The sequence below is a fragment of the Coregonus lavaretus genome (assembly GCF_964263955.1).
Source record: "Coregonus lavaretus genome assembly, chromosome: 27".
Classification (NCBI taxonomy): Eukaryota; Metazoa; Chordata; class Actinopteri; order Salmoniformes; family Salmonidae; genus Coregonus; species Coregonus lavaretus.
In genome coordinates this window covers 27,668,864-27,688,637 of record NC_140014.1, presented here as the reverse complement: position 1 = coordinate 27,688,637, position 19,774 = coordinate 27,668,864, and the positions used below count along the sequence as shown (strand labels likewise).

At 42.6% G+C, this 19,774-nt stretch overlaps 1 protein-coding gene across 1 annotated transcript in view; it reads right to left on the bottom strand.

The window, feature by feature from the left end:
- Window positions 1-8,160: 8,160 nt before the first annotated feature.
- LOC311103106 (syntaxin-binding protein 6-like) overlaps window positions 8,161-19,774 on the bottom strand; it is a 139,443-nt gene continuing 127,829 nt past the window's right edge. The window contains exons 5-6 of the mRNA XM_084144643.1: window positions 11,767-11,924; window positions 8,161-8,217 (exon numbers count right to left, since the gene is read on the bottom strand). Coding sequence (XP_084000769.1) covers window positions 8,194-8,217; window positions 11,767-11,924 — 182 coding nt within the window. The 3' untranslated portion in view covers window positions 8,161-8,193. The remainder of the gene's footprint in view (window positions 8,218-11,766; window positions 11,925-19,774) is intronic.

Genomic DNA, 19,774 nt, shown 5'->3' with positions numbered 1-19,774 from the left:
CACTAAACCACATTCCCTCACACACAGGCGCACAGACAGAGAGGGATGGATGGAGAACTGCAGAAAGAGAGTGAGAGATGGAGAAAAGGAGAGAGTGAGGGATGCATGCTGGATGAGGCTGTGGATAATGAATGATTACTCCAGTGTGGCTGACATTGCACTCCACAGGATCCCAAAGGCAGAAAGGGGAGGATAGGAGGATGGGTGGATGGGAGGGACAGCCTGATTTAGACTTGAGCAGCTGTTCCGCACCTCGCCTCACATCTGCCAAGTCACTGTGGGCAGGGCGCCGAGGTGACTTCTACACTACAGTACACCTCCTCCAATCACACATATACGCACACACATACAGTACCAGTCAAAAGTTTGGACACACCTACTCATTCCAGGGTTTTTCTTTATTTTTACTATTTTCTACATTGTAGAATAATAGTGAAGACATCAAAACTATGAAATAACACATATGGAATCATGTAGTAACCAAAAAAGTGTTAAACACATTTCTTCAAATAGCCACCCTTTGCCTTGATGACAGCTTTGCACACTCTTGGCATTCTCTCAACCAGCTTCACCATTTTTTATTTTGGTTACTACATGATTCCATATGTGTTATGTTATTTCATAGTTTTGATGTCTTCACTATTATTCTACAATGTAGAAAATAGTAAAAAAAATAAAGAAAAACCCTGGAATGAGTAGGTGTGTCCAAACTTTTGACTGGTAGTGTATATATACTTACGCATTCACGCACACACCGGTGACACCCACTAATCATTTATCAGAGAAGTCATGGAGCTCAAGCCTAACATCTAAAGTTCTTCCTATCTTGTGTTCTTAGACATAACAAAACTACTAACCAGGAATCCAACGTTAGCATGAAACCTGATTGTAAAATACTGTTGTTATAGTTAAAGCATAAATTGTACAGGCTGTTCGTCACTCTGTATAACATTAACGTTATCACTCAGAGTACACAGACAACCAAAATAATGACAAGCCCCCCAAAACATTATCCACCAAAGCGTAAATCCCTGAAACTAAAAACCCAGATGAAAAGCATTAGTAAACCACTTGACAAAACACCTCTGAGACACAGGCAGGTACAGTGAGGGAAAAAAGTATTTGATTGCTGATTGCTATTTGATTGCTGATTTTGTACATTTGCCCACTGACAAAGAAATGATCAGTCTATAATTTTAATGGTAGGTTTATTTGAACAGTGAGAGACAGAATAACAACAAAAAAATCCAGAAAAACGCATGTCAAAAATGTTATAAATTGATTTGCATTTTAATGAGGGAAATAAGTATTTGACCCCCTCTCAATCAGAAAGATTTCTGGCTCCCAGGTGTCTTTTATACAGGTAACGAGCTGAGATTAGGAGCACACTCTTAAAGGGAGTGCTCCTAATCTCAGCATGTTACCTGTATAAAAGAGACGTGTCCACAGAAGCAATCAATCAATCAGATTCCAACCTCTCCACCATGGCCAAGACCAAAGAGCTCTCCAAGGATGTCAGGGACAAGATTGTAGACCTACACAAGGCTGGAATGGGCTACAAGACCATCGCCAAGCAGCTTGGTGAGAAGGTGACAACAGTTGGTGCGATTATTCGCAAATGGAAGAAACACAAAATAACTGTCAATCTCCCTCGGTCTGGGGCTCCATGCAAGATCTCACCTCGTGGAGTTGCAATAATCATGAGAACGGTGATGAATCAGCCCATAACTACACGGGAGGATCTTGTCAATGATCTCAAGGCAGCTGGGACCATAGTCACCAAGAAAACAATTGGTAACACACTACGCCGTGAAGGACTGAAATCCTGCAGCGCCCGCAAGGTCCCCCTGCTCAAGAAAGCACATATACAGGCCCGTCTGAAGTTTGCCAATGAACATCTGAATGATTCAGAGGAGAACTGGGTGAAAGTGTTGTGGTCAGATGAGACCAAAATCGAGCTCTTTGGCATCAACTCAACTCGCCGTGTTTGGAGGAGGAGGAATGCTGCCTATGACCCCAAGAACACCATCCCCACGTCAAACATGGAGGTGGAAACATGATGCTTTGGGGGTGTTTTTCTGCTAAGGGGACAGGACAACTTCACTGCATCAAAGGGACGATGGACGGGGCCATGTACCGTCAAATCTTGGGTGAGAACCTCCTTCCCTCAGCCAGGGCATTGAAAATGGGTCGTGGATGGGTATTCCAGCATGACAATGACCCAAAACACACAGCCAAGGCAACAAAGGAGTGTCTCAAGAAGAAGCACATTAAGGTCCTGGAGTGGCCTAGCCAATCTCCAGACCTTAATCCAATAGAAAATCTTTGGAGGGAGCTTTAGGTTCGAGTTGCCAAACGTCAGCCTCGAAACCTTAATGACTTGGAGAATATCTGCAAAGAGGAGTGGGACAAAATCCCTCCTGTGATGTGTGCAAACCTGGAGGCCAACTACAAGAATCATCTGACCTCTGTGATTGCCAACAAGGGTTTTGCCACCAAGTACTAAGTCATGTTTTGCAGAGGGGTCAAATACTTATTTCCCTCATTAAAATGCAAATCAATTTATACCATTTTCGACATGCGTTCTTCTGGATTTTTTTGTTGTTATTCTGTCTCTCACTGTTCAAATAAACCTACCATTAAGATTATAGACTGATCATGTCTTTGTCAGTGGGCAAATGTACAAAATCAGTAGGGGATCAAATACTTTTTTCCCTCACTGTAATATCCTCCTGCAGTTATGAACAATAATTTGGTTCAAATTCCTCTTCCAGGAAACAGAAACACCATTACTGAGAAAGGCAAATAGCCGTAATGAGAGAAAAAGAGGTACAACCTGTCACCTGTAGGTGTTGGGTGTAATCCCGTTGGTGGACATTGGGCAGGTTGCCAGATTAAAAAGTGGCCTGTGGGCAGGGCTGCCACCCAGCTCTGAACTAATGACGTCCTCAACTGGCTGACTGGAATCTTAACACAACATTGCTGATAACTCAACTCACGTCTCCCTCAAGTGCTTAATATCATTCCTCGTATGGTATATTTACCTTTAACCGTGTCAATGAAGAGCGTAACCATACACACAAAAATACATGTGCATATCCACACATGTACATGTAAACACACACACACAAAACAGGTGAGAAACTACATTACTTCAGGGGTGAAACTTCATTGCTTTCATATAATCCGTATAGAATCAAATGACAGTTCTAATTTTAGCTATATTTCTCTATTTTTGTCCAAAAATAACAATGTTTCTATTACGGGCTAAATGGGACAATGCCAGTCTACATACAGTACATCCTCTCAGGACAGACCTACTGCTACACCTGCAGCTCAGTAGATTCTCTGGAGTCATCTAGTTTTCACTGCAGCTCTTCTTCTTGATTCCTTCGACACAATTATTAGGTTTTCGAACATCCCTCAATCAGCCAGTTGTTCGCACCTCTCCACTACAGTCAATGGTCATTGTATCCACCAAGGACAAATCACATACAAATATTTGTGTTGAGCAATTGTCAATAAAGTGAAGAGTATCAGCGTACTGTATGCCTGGGGACTGGAACCTTTCTGACAGGGCTTTACTCCCTCTAGTGGTAAACTATGGAAGTGCAATACCACTCTCCTCCAACCCTTGGGCATACAGTACAATAAATCAGCCCCAAAGGACCTCTCTCTCTCTGTGCTGGGTTTCAAGTTCCTTTTCATCAGAGACCAATTTAGATCTGGGGAAACCAGGTACAGACGGGTGCCCATTTCCAATTTAAAAATCTAGCAGGCAATCAAAGAGCAGCTGCGATGAGGACAGGGTCAGGTTTAGCTCGTGCATTGGGAGTGGAGAGGCTGCAGCAGAACCATCAGCCCTGAAACAGGCCCAGGCTCCTTCATGACAGGGTAGGGAGCAGGTGGGTTATTGGGAGGTTTTTAGGAAGGGTGGAATAGAGGGGAGAGGATGATTCAGTGGCTGTAGAAAATACACACAGTACAGTCACTGTCACTGTCATAGTGTCTCTATGGAGGGACATCAGGGTCAGAGGCTGGTGGGAGTAGCTTTAGGAGAACGGGCTCATTGTAATGGCTGGAATGGTATACATGGAACGGTATCAAACATATGGAAACCACGTTTGACTCAGTTCCATTTATTCCATTCTAGCCATTACAATGAGGCTGTCCTTCTATAGCTCCTCCCACCAGCCTCCACTGTTCAGGCTTTACGAGGGCTTTGATATACAGATAAACCAAAAAATGAAGGGAGGAATGGAGGGGAGAGGAGGATGATTCAGTGGCTGTTGGAGGAGAGAGTTGCGACAGGAGAGCCCTGCTCTGGAGCTGTTTTATGGGGTACTTAGTCACCCTCTCGGGCAGTAAAGATAGATCATGTATTTCTACATCATTACCGTACCACACTCCCCTGCATGTCAAAAAGATGCCATCATTCATTATGGTGTTAACGCACTATTAGTGGGTGGGTGAGAACGAGAGGATAATATAGCTGCTGTAACAAGATCCAATTCCGCTCGCTTGCGACTGCCACGCGAATGTAAGACTTCATCTGGGAGTCTGGATTAGAGTTCCATCCACATTGCTGTTACCCCCCCCCCCGCTGTTCTACTATTAAGAGATTGAATTACTATATACACTTCTCCAGATCTGGTCTGTCGAATAACATGGATAATTCATTTGAACAGCGTCACTAGCTACTTCCTCAATAGTTGAATCATATTCATTATATTAGCACAAAATCTGAGTATTACATTTCAGTCATTTAGCAGACGCTCTTGTCCAGAGCGTTTTACAATTAGTGGATTCATCTTAAAGATAGCTAGGTGGGACAACCACATATCAAAGACATAGTAAGTAAATGTTTCCTCAATAAAGTTCTATCAGCAGAATCAGAGCTAGAAAGAGGGAAAGTAATAGAATTCACATTTGGGGTTAACTGCTGAGGGGGCTTTTTAGACTGAACAAAAATATCAACGCAACATGCAACAATTTCTAAGATTTTACTGAGTTACAGTTCATATAAGGAAATCAGTCAATTGAAATAAATTCATTAGGCCCTAATCTATAGATTTCACATGACTAGGCAGGGGCGCAGCCATGGGCGCACTCACTTGGGAGCCAGGCCCAGCCAATCAATGAATTCTTCCACACAAAAGGGCTTTATTACAGACAGAAATACTCCTCAGTTTCATCAGCTGTCCGGGTGGCTGGTCTCAGATGCTCCCGCAGGTGAAGAAGCCGGATGTGGAGGTCGTGGTTACATGTGGTCTGCGGTTGTGAGTCCGGTTGGACTTATGGTAGAGAAATTAACATTCAATTCTCTGACAACAGCTCTGGTGGACATTCCTGCATTCAGCAAGTCAATTGCATGCTCCCTCAACACCGGAGACATCTGTGGCATTGTGTTGTGTGACAAAACTGCACATTTTAGAGTGGCCTTTTATTGTCTCCAGCACAAGGTGCACCTGTGTAATGACCATGCTATTTAAACATCTTCTTGATATGCCACACCTGTCAGGTGGATGGATTATCTTGGCAAATGAGAAATGCTCACTAACAGGGATGTAAACAAATTTGTGCACAAAATCTGAGAGAAATAAGCTTTTTGTGTGCATGGAACATTTCTGGGATCTTATTTCAGCTCATGAAACATGGGACCAAAACTTTACATGTTGCATTTATATTTTTGCTCAGTACAGACGCTTAGACATAGAAGCCTGCACACACGCTGTGTCACCGTGGTAAGGATGTTAGCTCTACAACAGGGACCCCAGTAGTGGATAACTGGGTGATACACAAACTTCAAATGACCTATATACATCTTGCTCCTCCCGTGACTTTTTCTGGTTTTTACTACAAAATCTATTAGCCTTATTGTCAAATCTAAATTTCACATCCAAAAAAACAAACAACGGCAACAATTTAAAAATGTGTTTATTTAGATGGTATGTAATCTGATATAAACAACGAGACAGAGGTTTTGAAATAATTCAATGTGTGACCTTCAAAGTACTGGTCTGTGATGTTTATTTGAAAAGAATGGTATCAGTCTGTATTAGATTTGCCTAGTATTGAGACCATCTATAATAACTACCTATTCATTCCATTAGCCTATTCTACATATGATGGCCTTCTGTATTCCTCACACAATCCACTTCCAACAAGCACCATACATCTTAAGGAACAACCCCCTTTCAAACCTGGTACAAAACATACTTTACCTTCTCCTTTTGGTTATCAATCTAGCAAGGCAGTGTTACCCTGGGTTACCATGGGTGTTATCATAACACATTCATACTGCTCAAGTCAAACTACATGCTGTTGAAGTACTTATGAAACACTACGTTTAAAAGCACCAATATAGAACCATTGCACTTGGATTGTTTAGGGACCTTTGCTAGTCATATGAAATGTAAAGGATGATGACTTATTCACTGACCAACGGAGAGTAGACAAAATGACTAAGGGGCTTGCAATAGCTACAAAAACATTTCATAACCATCAGACAAATTCGTTTAAATATTTTTTATTAAAACAATGAACATCCACAATGTTAGGACTGAAGCGGACTAGAATTTGAGGCAACTAGAATTTCAGTAAGAACTTAACAGTGCTCTCTGCAAGGTAAGGTTGTCAGTGCATTTTAAACGGTTGGACATACAGTGAGGGAAAACAGTATTTGATCCCCTGCTGATTTTGTACGTTTGCCCACTGACAAAGAAATTATCAGTCTATAATTTTAATGGTAGGTTTATTGAACAGTGAGAGAAAGAATAACAACAAAATAATCCAGAAAAACGCATGTCAAAAATGTTATAAATTGATTGTCATTTTAATGAGGGAAATAAGTATTTGACCCCCTCTCAATCAGAAAGATTTCTGTCTCCCAGGTGTCTTTTATACAGGTAACGAGCTGAGATCAGGAGCACACTCTTAAAGGGAGTGCTCCTAATCTCAGCTTGTTACCTGTATAAAAGACACCTGTCCACAGAAGCAATCATTCAGATTCCAAACTCTCCACCATGGCCAAGACCAAAGAGCTCTCCAAGGATGTCAGGGACAAGATTGTAGACCTACACAAGGCTGGAATGGGCTACAAGACCATCGCCAAGCAGCTTGGTCTGACCTCTGTGATTGCCAACAAGGGTTTTGCCACCAAGTACTAAGTCATGTTTTGCAGAGGGGTCAAATACTTAATTCCCTCATTAAAATGCAAATCAATTTATAACATTTTTAACATGCGTTTTTCTGGATTTTTTTGTTGTTATTCTGTCTCTCACTGTTCAAATAAACCTACCATTAAAATTATAGACTGATCATGTCTTTGTCAGTGGGCAAACGTCAAATACTTTTTTCCCCTCACTGTATAAACCAAAATATGAACGTAATAAACAAGACATATCCACACTGCGGGTGGTTTACTTGCTTCAAGTTGCTTGTAAGGAAGCCACAGTTACACACAGTGAATGCACACCAATATTGTACAATGCTGCTAGTGAAGATGTGTCAATCTGCTGTTTTACATATCAGAACAAAAAACGTTATATAAACACAAATTAGTACAAGATGTGATCAAGGTTGGAGTTGAAAGGGTTAGAATCAAAATTATATTTTCAGGGATGATTCGACACCATTTACATTGTAAATTGTGGTAGAATGATCTGATTACAGTCTTATAAGCGTGTTACACTTGTTGAAGCTAATTTACAATGGTACTGTAGTCTCTTACCTTACAATAAACCATCTGTTCCTGTCCATACTACCAAGTGCTTCAATAACACTTAAGAAATACCAACAGTAAAGCCTAAATGCTTGTTTTTTCTGTGTGTGTGTGTGTGGGGGGGGATTTAGACGGTGGTGGTGTGTGTGTGTCGGGGTGGGGAGGGGAGGGCAGTGACCATAGTCAGTCATTTCCATGGTTTGCCACAGTAAGGTCAAGGAGTACTTTGGGAGCAATGGAGGGAGTAAAAGAAGAGTTAGCCGTGAAACATTTGCTCACAACTGTCTCATCTGTGTTCCCTCCCTCTTCCTCTCCCCCCTCCTCGTCAACAGATCTTCTTCGTTAGAAACAACATACACCTTTTTATTTTTTTTACCTTTGTTAAAAAGAAATCATAATAATAAAAATAATACAATCTGAAATCCGTCCTACGGCGTCTGGCACGCTTGGCAGACCCCTCTCCCCAAAGTTTAACACTTGTGCTTCATAGCCAGCTGCGGAGAGGAGAAATAGAGGGGGAGGAGACATAAGAGGGTACATGTTAGCCATAGTGAGCTGTGGAGATATATAAACATCATACAGTGACTAAGCGAAACGACAAAGCAATTTAACTGAACATTTCTTCAACAGCCCCTATGGGGTTGCCAAAAATAATTAAAACACTATAAGATGCCAAATATATTAATTTATAGAAACTGCACAAACTAAAGCTAGCACATTAAAATACGACCACCAACAAATAAAAGTAAAATAACCTCATTTATGCTGCTTTGTTTTCCCACCTGGTGGAGGCTAATATGGTTAGCATGGTGAGTAATAGAACTGGGAAGCAGGGTCTATTCTCTAGGCAGAGAGGAATTATAGCTATTAGGGTGGTGTTATTCCTGAGGCGTTGTTAAGTGGCCCAGGCCCCAGTGTTTTCATCAGGCAGTGACTGGTCACTCGGAGACTTCATTCATCTCATTAACGAGAGTTCTAGCGGGCCTGGCTGGAGGCTCATTAAGGAGAAGGCCAGGGTCACCAATCTAATTCATGCAAGCGCACGCACGCACACACGTTTCAAAATAGAGGTTGTGAAATCTCCTTAGCTAACAAGTGGGGGCAGCAGAGCTGCAGCACAGACCAGACGGCCGTAGCTCCTGCTGTGGGGATGGTGAGAGCTCAACAGTGCCGCTAATGGACTGATGTCACACAGAGCCTCAGCAGGTGGGAGACACTGCAGAGACAGACTGACAGAACCTGCAGTGCTGTTTCCCGCTCCAGGTCACCTTGACACTTACTGAGTCCACTACAAGATACCATATGTTCACAACTTGAACTAAAATATACTGGATCACAGGTAGAAAGAGGGAGACGTGGTGTCTTGTTCAATGGCATTACGGGGGGGGGGGGGGGGGGGGGGGGGTAGCGCAGATTCTAACCAAAAAACCTGCCTTACTGTACGACAGTTGGCAGATACAGGATATTCCCAACTTTTACTTAACATCAAAAACTGAAGAGGAGGAAAGATAAATATTTCAAAACATTAACTAAATATTGTTCAGTGTTATCACCAGGCAGAGAAGATGTTGCAGAATGCATTTACTGTAGCTAGCTAACATCAAATTACTCCCAGTGGTTATCCACGTACATTAGAGGGCTGCAGCTTTTAACAAACGGCCACAAACATGCTTTAGTGAGTGCAAGACAAAAAGTGCAAGACAACCAATTAGTTAAATGCTCACAAAATGAAGCATCTAATTGCTGGAGCTCAATGTGGAAGTGAATGGAGTGTATTATCTGTATGGGGAGTTAGTGCCTTCAGAGAGTATTCATACCCCTTGACTTATACCACATTTTGTTGTGTTAAAGCCTGAATTCAAATTTGATTAAATATATTTTTTTCACCCATCTACACACAATACTCCAGAATGACAAAGTGAAAACATGTTTTTAGAAATGTTTGCACATTTACTGAAAATGAAATACAGAAATATCTCATTTACATAAGTATTCACACCCCTGAGTCAATACTTTGTAGAAGCACCTTTGGCAGCGATTACAGCTTTGAGTCTTTGGGTAAGTCTCTAAGAGCTTTGCACACCTGGATTGTACAATATTTGCCCATTATTCCTTTCAAAATTCTTCAAGCTCTGTCAAGTTGATTGTTGATCATTGCTAGACAGCCATTTTCAAGTCTTGCCATAGATTTTCAAGCCGATTTAGGTCAAAACTGTAACTAGGCCACTCAGGAACATTGTCTTGGTAAGTAACTCCGGTGTAGATTTGGCCTTCTGTTTCAGGTTATTGTCCTGCTAAAAGGTGAATTAATCTCCCAGTGTCTGGTGGAAAACAGACTGAACCAGGTTTTCCTCTAGGATTTTGCCTGTGCTTTGATCCATTCGGTTTCTTTTTTATTCTGAAAAACTCCCCAGTCCTTGCCGATGACAAGCATACCCATAACATGATGCCGCCAATAACATGCTTGAAAATATGAAGAGTGGTACTAAGTGATGTGTTGTGTTGGATTTGCCCCAAACATAATACTTTGTATTCAGGACAAAAAGTTAATTTCCTTACCTTGTTGCAAACAGGATGCATGTTTTGGAATATTCTTATTCTGTACAGGCTTCCTTCTTTTCACTCTGTCATTTAGGTTAGTTGTGGAGTAACTACAATGTTGTTGATCCATCCTCACTTTTCTCATATCACAACCATTAAACTCAGTTACTGTTTTAAATTCACCACTGGCCTCATTGTGAAATCCCTGAGTAGTTTCTTTCCTCTCCAGCAACTGAGTTAGGAAGGATGCCTGTATAGTTGTAGTGACTGTGTATTGATACACCATCCAAAGTGTAATTAATAACTTCCCCATGCTCAAAGGGATATTCAGCATCTGCTTTTTTATTTTATCTACCAATAGGTATTGAAAAACCTCCCTAGTATTTCTGGTTTAATCTTTGCTTGAAATTCACTACTGGATTAAACGACTTTACAGATAATTGTATGCATGGTGTAAAGAGATGGGGTAGTCATTCAAAAATCATGTTAACCACTATTATTGAACATGGAATGAGTTCATGCAACTTATGTGATTTGTTAAGCACATATCTACTCCCAAACGTATTTAAGCTTGCCATAACAAAGGGGTTGAATACTTAATGACTCAAGAAATGTCAGCTTTAAATGTTTTATTAATTTCCTAAATGTTCAACCAAAAATGTCCACTTAGACATTATGGGGTATTAAGTGTAGATCAGTGACACAAAATCTCAATTTAACACAAAATGTGGAAAGAGTAAAGGGGTGAGAATACTTTCTGAAGGCACTGTATATGGTCATTCTTTGAGTTAGAGTTTTCCTGTGATCTTCTTTTAGTTTTACACCACAGGGTCTTCATCTTTGAACAGTAAGGGGCAGAGAGCACGTCCCTTCAAAGGGCTTTCCATTAGACCACCATTACCGTAATGTATTATTCATGTGTGTGTTTATAATGAATGTGATGTGGTGGGGGATGTGAACAGGTTTAAACAAATTAATTATTATTATTATTATTATTATTATTATTTAATTGGAGTTCCGGTCCAGAGTTGTGTGCGGCTGCTCGGCCACGGAAACTCATTTCATGAAGCAAACAGTTCTTGTGCTGACGTTGCTTCCAGAGGCTGTTTGGAAGTCGGTAGTGAATGTTGCAACCGAGGACAGGCAATATTTACGCGCTTCAGCACTTGGCGGTTACGTTCTGTGAGCTTGTGTGGCCTACTACTTCACGGCTGAGTCGTCATTGCTCCTAGACGTTTCCACTTCCACAGCTCTAGCAGGGCTTCCACAGCTCTAGCAGGGCAGAAATTTGACAAACTGACTTGTTGAAAAGGTGGCATCCTATGACGGTGCCAATGTTTGTCTATGGAGATTGCATGGCTGTGTGCTCGACTATAAACAACTGTCAGCAATAGGTGTGGCTGAAATAGACGAATCCACTAATTTGAAAGGGTGTCCACATACTTATGTATATTTGGTGTAAGTGACATGTGACTATATATGTGTGTATGTTTGTGTTTCACCTTGTGTGCAGTGACGGCAAACTGCTCAGCACTGTTCTTCATCTCCCCTGTTTTTTCCTCAGCCCGGCCTAACCGCTCCCCTCGCTCGTTCAGCGCCTGGCTGGCCTTCTGTACAGCGCTGGTAACACTGTCTGCTGCAGAGTGGAGTATACTGTTACCTGGAGAGGAGAGAGAGACAGGGGGAGCAGGCAGGAGAAGGGGGAGGAGGCAGGGAGAGAGGAGGGTGATATAGAGAGAGGGGAAAAGACAGAGAGAAAGAGAAAAATGAGAGGGAGGGGATGGGATAAATACAATCAATTATACATTGCCTTCTATCTTAACATTATCAACAAAATAACTATGCAGCACTGATATGAGGTTGGTACAAATCCCCTGCTTTATAAGATAATGCTGATGTTTCATTCAGCAACCTTGGCGGGACTTTAATTATTGACAAGGAAAAATAGGGTTACTCCAAATCAGGGACGTCCAAGGAAGCCAGCTAATGAGTTTTTCTACAGAGATTGGTTTCCTGTGAGAAACGAGCCAATGAAATTAAAAACCTCTTGTCACACTCCTCATTTGCAAAGCTTAGACCTCATCGGTCTATCACGCCATTTCTCTCAAATTGAACTGAAACAACCTCCTCACTACTTGAAAGTGTACCAGACAGCTCCAGGTGTTTCTCTTCTTTTCTTTGGCAAAACTTTAGTGTCAGCTCCTCCTCTTTTCTTCCTCTCAGACTAAAGTGTGATAATGGCGGAGAGGGGAGGGAGTGTCTGACAATCCCTGGCAGCACAACTGTGTGGATGAGAGGTAAGAACAGAACAGTCTCCCTCCGATAGCCCCGACCCTGCGGATGTTTCAAACTGGCAAGCTATTAATCTAAGCTTTAGGCGCAGTCTCCCCAAAGCTTTCCCTTCAGAGCCATTACCCTGGCATAGCGCCAGTGCTTTATAATCATTGCTTTATGTGGTTATATATCCAAGGGAGGCACCACTTTAAACAGTTTTGAGCATTGTTTTTCATTTGAAGTGTCTTCTATTGCTGACCCTGCTTGGGTTATTTTGTTGTCCGGGAAGGAGGACAATGGGGGATGTTTTTTCATCAGTTGTTCCAAAGCTGTGAACGAGCCATTCTTCAGCAGAACTGGGGACTGGTACTGCAATGTTCTGTATGCACAATGGACAAAAAGAAACACCACCAAAAAAAGAGGCCAGCTCTAACAATGTGCTCCTCTCAACTGGCTGGCTGTGGAAGGAATAGAAATACAATGGAACTCAATGTAACTGATGCTTTAACTGTTAGAAGACCTTAGGTGCAGTATGGGATGGCCTCTTGGGGTTACAGTTCAGGACCAAATATCACATGCAATGGCACTTACAAATGTAGATCCTTCAAAACACCCCCAAACAGGGAAACAGATCCCAATCAAAGGTGTTATCATGTGCTCCACTAAGGCAGTTATTTATCTTATAACTTGCCCTTGTGGTAAAAATTATGTGGGTAAAACAAAGCGCGAATTAAAAGTAAGAATCTCTGAGCATCGTAGCACCATTAGGTGCAAAAACTCGACGTACCCAGTTGCGGCCCACTTTTTGGAAGCGAACCACTATTCCATCCCTACGTTATATCGGCATCGAACATGTCACCCTCCCTATGAGAGGGGGTGACCTTGACAATTTATTGTTAAAATGAGAGGCTGCCTGGATATTTTATTTAAAGACCCTTGCTCCCTTCGGTCTCAACGTAGACTTTGATCTGAAGCCATTCTTGTGATTATTGTGATTTTGCTATTCATTGTAAATGTTTGTAGGCCTATGTAGCCAAATTGTATCTATGATCGATCGTATGCTATCCATTCAGGTTTTTTATATATTCTATTTATATCTGTAAATTAACCACTGATATCAAGCCACACCCGGCCATGATTACAAACCCTTGTGTCCTTAGAAACTATATAAACTAGTAACCCACAGTGTTTGTCATTATACCCTGATGAAGACAGCTTGTCTGTCGAAACGTTGGTTATTAGATTATTCAATTATTGCATCTGAGCTCCTTGAGTGTGCAGCTCTCCTTTTCTTTATTAACAGTTCAGGACCAAACATCCCATGAGTTCAAAACCGATCATATACAATCACAGATCACATTTTATAAAGCGGCTATGGCAATATAACAATCACACAATATATTTAGTTTTCCCACTTATCTGAAGGGACTGTATAGGTAGAAAATAAGACTTATTGCTTCTACATCCGCTTTGAGATCATTTAATTGGAAGATAGAGGACATCCAGGTTCTGCTGCCGGAGAGGAAAGCCAGTAAAGGTAGAGACACGGCCAGTCATTTTAACGTCTTCCCAAAGGGAATACACACTGTAGAGTGTACAGTTGTGGTCCAAAGTTTTGAGAATGACACAAATATTAATTTTCACAAAGTCTGCTGCCTCAGTTTTTATGATGGCAATTTGCATATACTCCAGAATGTTATGAAGAGTGATCAGATAAATTGCAATTCATTGCAAAGTCCCTCTTTGCCATGAAAATGAACTTAATCCCCCCCAAAAAACACTTCCACTGCATTTCAGCCCTGCCACAAAAGAACCAGCTGACATCATGTCAGTGATTCTCTCATTAACACAGGTGAGAGTGTTGACGAGGACAAGGCTGGAGATCACTCTGTCAAGCTGATTGAGTTAGAATAACAGACTGGAAGCTTTAAAAGGAGGGTGGTGCTTGAAATCATTGTTCTTCCTCTGTTAACCATGGTTACCTGCAAGGAAAGACGTGCCGTCATCATTGCTTTGCACAAAAAGGGCTTCACAGGCAAGGATATTGCTGCTACTAAGATTGCACCTAAATCAACCATTTATCGGATCATCAAGAACTTCAAGGAGAGAGGTTAAATTGTTGTGAAGAAGGCTTCAGGGCGCCCAAGAAAGTCCAGCAAGCACCAGGACCGTTTCCTAAAGTTAATTCAGCTGCGGGATCGGGGCACCACCAGTGCAGAGCTTGCTCAGGAATGGCAGCAGGCAGGTGTGAGTGCATCTGCACGCACAGTGAGGCGAAGACTTTTGGAGGATGGCCTGGTGTCAAGAACGGCAGCGAGAAAGCCACTTCTCTCCAGGAAAAACATCAGGGACAGACTGATATTCTGCAAAAGGTACAGGGATTGGACTGCTGAGGACTGGGGTAAAGTCATTTTCTCTGATGAATCCCCTTTCCGATTGTTTGGGGCATCCGGAAAAAAGCTTGTCCGGAGAAGACAAGGTGAGCGCTACTATCAGTCCTGTGTCATGCCAACAGTAAAGCATCCTGAGACCATTCATGTGTGGGGTTGCTTCTCAGCCAAGGGAGTGGGCTCACTCACAATTTTGCCTAAGCCATGAATAAAGAATGGTACCAACACATCATCCGAGAGCAACTTCTCCCAACCATCCAAGAACAGTTTGGTGACGAACAATGCCTTTTCCAGCATGATGGAGCACCTTGCCATAAGGCAAAAGTGATAACTAAGTGGCTCGGGGAACAAAACAAATTTTGGGTCCATGGCCAGGAAACTCCCCAGACCTTAATCCCATTGAGAACTTGTGGTCAATCCTCAAGAGGCGGGTGGACAAACAAAAACCCACAAATTCTGACAAACTCCAAGCATTGATTATGCAAGAATGGGCTGCCATCAGTCAGAATGTGGCTCAGAAGTTAATTGACAGCATGCCAGGGCAGATTGCAGAGGTCTTGAAAAAGAAGGGACAACACTGCAAATATTGACTCTTTGCATAAACTTAATGTAATTGTCAATAAAAGCCTTTGACACTTATGGAATGCTTGTAATTATACTTCAGTATACCATAGTAACATCTGACAAAAATATCTAAAAACACTGAAGCAGCAAACTTTGTGAAGACCAATATTTGTGTCATTCTCAAAACTTTTGACCACGACTGTATACAGGTAGGCTGACTGACTGATAGATAATTGGCAGAGTTGTGGCACAGCGGGGAAGATGACAGCCCAAAGCAGATGGAATGCCAGCTGGTGTTACTCTCCTCTCTTCTCACCTCTGCTTTCCTTCAAAGGAAGTTAACTTGATAAAGTCAAAGCCGTCCACTCACACAGACCTACTGGGAGGAAGAAAAGCTTTCCCCAGGTTTCTCTCCGAGACAGGCTAAAGCACCAATAGATAGATAGCAGAGTTGCCCTTCCCTCAAGGCTCTGGGTTTTATTACAGTCCAGGGAAGGAGAAGTGTTTATTTAGCATCTTCGTCACAGTAGTGAAAACGAAGTACTTGTATTGGGACACAAGTGTCGAGTCTTCCTCTATGTCCCCCTCCCATCCCTTAAAAAAACAATCATCTTCCCCTGAAACCAGAGGAGGGATGCTCTTCACCTCCATCCAGATCACTGCCTTATTGCCTGCGCAAACGACCACCCCTCATCACTGTCAAACGCTCCCAAAAACACTTCAGCGAGCAGGCCTTCCTAATTGACCTGGCCCAGGTATCCTGGATGGATATAGATCTCATTCCGTCAGTAGAGGATGCCTGGTTGTTCTTTAAAAGTAATTTCCTCTCAATCTTAAATAAACATGCCCCATTCAAAAAATACAGAACTAAGAACAGATATAGCCCCTGGTTCTCCTCAGACTTGACTGCCCTTGACCAGCACAAAAACATCCTGTGGCGTACTGCATTAGCATCAAATAGCCCCCGCGATATGCAACTTTTCAGGGAAGTTAGGAACCAATATACACAAGTAGTTAAGAAAGCAAAGGCTAACTTTTTCAAACAGAAATTTGCATCCTGTAGCACTAACTCCAAAAAGTTTTGGGACACTGTAAAGTCCATGGAAAATAAGAGCACTTCCTCCCAGCTGCCCACTGCACTGAGGCTAGGAAACACTATCACCACCGATAAATCTACAATAATCGAGAATTTCAACAAGCATTTTGCTACGGCTGGCCATGCTTTCCACCTGGCTACCACTACCCCTGCCACCAGCTCTGCACCCTCCGCTGCAACTTGCCCATGCCCCCCCGCTTCTCCTTCACACAAATCCAGACAGCTGATGTTCTGAAAGAGCTGCAAAATCTGGACCCCTACAAATCATCTGGGCTAGACAATCTGGACCCTTTCTTTCTAAAACTAGCCACCGAAATTGTCGCAACCCCTATTACTAGCCTGTTCAACCTCTCTTTCGTAACGTCTGAGATCCCCAGAGATTGGAAAGCTGCCGCGGTCATCCCCCTCTTCAAAGGGGGTGAAACTCTAGATCCAAACTGTTACAGACCCATATCCATCCTGCCCTGCCTTTCAAAAGTTTTTGAAAGCCAAGTCAACAAACAGATCACCGACCATTTCGAATCCCACCGTACCTTCTCCGCTATGCAATCCGGTTTCCGAGCTGGTCATGGGTGCACTTCAGCCACGCTCAAGGTCCTAAACGATATTATAACCGCGATCGATAATAGACAGTACTGTGCAGCCGTTTTCATTGACCTGGCCAAGGCTTTCGACTCTGTCAACCACCGCATTCTTATTGGCAGACTAAATAGCCTTGGTTTCTCAAATGACTGCCTCGCCTGGTTCACCAACTACTTCTCAGATAGAGTTCAATGTGTCAAATCGGAGGGCCTGTTGTCTGGACCTATGGCAGTCTATGGGGGTGCCACAGGGTTCAATTCTTGGGCCGACTATTTTCTCTGTGTATATCAATGACGTCGCTCTTGCTGCTGGTGACTCTCAGATCCACCTCTACGCAGACGACACCATTTTGTATACATCTGGCCCTTCATTGGACACTGTGTTAACAAACCTCCAAACGAGCTTCAATGCCATACAACACTCCTTCAGTAGCCTCCAACTGCTCTTAAACACTAGTAAAACTAAATGCATGCTCTTCAACCGAACGCTGCTTGCACCCGCCCACCCGACTAGAATCACTACTCTCGACGGGTCTGACCTAGAGTATGTGGACAACTACAAATACCTAGGTGTCTGGTTAGACTGTAAACTCTCCTTCCAGACTCACATTAAGAATCTCCAATCCAAAGTTAAATCTAGAATCGGCTTCCTATTTCGCAAACAACGCCTCCTTCACTCATGCTGCCAAACATGCCCTCGTAAAACTGACTATCCTACCGATCCTTGACTTCGGCGATGTCATTTACAAAATAGCCTCCAACACTCTACTCAGCAAATTGGATGTAGTCTATCACAGTGCCATCCGTTTTGTCTCCAAAGCCCCATATAATACCCACCACTGTGACCTGTACGCTCTTGTTGGCTGGTCCTCACTACATATTCGTCGCCAAACCCACTGGCTCCAGGCCATCTATAAATCACTGCTAGGCAAATCCCCGCCTTATCTTAGCTCATTGGTCACCATAGCAACACCCACCCGTAGTCTGCGCTCCAGCAGGTATATCTCACTGGTCATCCCCAAAGCCAACACCTCCTTTGGCCGCCATTCCTTCCAGTTCTCTGCTGCCAATGACTGGAACGAAATGCAAAAATCTCTGAAGCTGGAGACACTTATCTCCCTCACTAACTTTAAGCATCAGTTGTCAGAGCACCTTACCGATCACTGCACCTGTACACAGCCCATCTGAAATTAGCCCGCCCAACTACCTCATCCCTATATTGTTATTTATTTTGCTCATTTGTACCCCAGTATCTCTATTTGCACATCATCTCTTGCACATCTATCATTCCAGTGTTAATACTAATTGTAATTATTTTGCACTATAGCCTATTTATTGCCTTACCTCCATATCTTGTTACATTTGCACACACTGTATATATATGTATTTCTGTTGTATTTTTGACTTTGTTTTGTTTTACCCCATATGTAACTCTGTGTTGTTGTTTTTATCGCACTGCTTTGCTTTATCTTGGCCAGGTCGCAGTTGTAAATGAGAACTTGTTCTCAACTGGTTTACCTGGTTAAATAAAGGTGAAATAAATAAATAAAATAAATCCCTCTTATCCCCCTCCTCTACTGAGAGATAGCCCAGAGACTAATAATTCCCTCATCCATCTTCCCTCTCTTTCCTGCTTCTCACTCGTTTCCTTGGGCAGGGTGATTCCGGCCTGGCTGCTGGTTGAGTCCCCTCCTATGGTGAATGTCATTAAAGAGAATAGCCGGGAGGCAGGTTGTGTGGTGACTGTATGGCCCTGGGTCTTTACTCTGTAGAGTTGATTACAGTGCTGTCATGCTGTAAGGGGGATTTGTAGGAGTGAGGCATGGCATGGTGATTCAACACTGTCCTTTGATTCTGTTGAGATCTCTTCACAAGAACATGGGGGAGTGATGCCTTTAACAAGCACTGCTGTTTTGGTTTTTCGGGAAACAAAAGCAATCTCCGCTCAGTGCAAAATGCCACTTCAGTGTTACAAAGTCAGGTGAGAGAGCTGGCAAAACAAATTTGGGCGAAGTGTTGCTTTGACATTTGTTATGATAATGTATTTCTGTTTGGCTGGTGAGTTTTTCTGAAATGGGGCTATCGTAAAGATTCACTGACTATCCCTGTGAAGGAATCTGACCTTCCTGAGTCTGTGTCCTATGTCCCAGGGAACTCCTACTTCAACAATGCAGGGAGAATGTGTTTCTACACTCCCATGATATCAACATAATCAGGGCGCGCCAGTAAAACAAAAGGGGACGGAACAAAAGACTAAACCTTTTTTCTGCAACAAAAGTTAAAGAAAAGTCAAATACCTCATCAAGAGATCACAGGTCAGGCCGGCACAATGTAATGTTGTGATTGTGAACACAGAACGATTTTAATCTGCAGGAACATGATGAGGACTGTCAACCGCCATTCACTCTCAAAGCCTGCTTGATTGGTTATGTAACTCACCCAGTTCAGACACTCTCACCAATGGATGCACACATAAAAAAAAAAAAACATTTTTAGTCATTTAGCAGACGCTCTTATCCAGAGCGACTTACAGATAGTGCATACATTATTTATTTTTATTTTTTCATACTGCCCCCCCGTGGGAATCGAACCCACAACCCTGGCG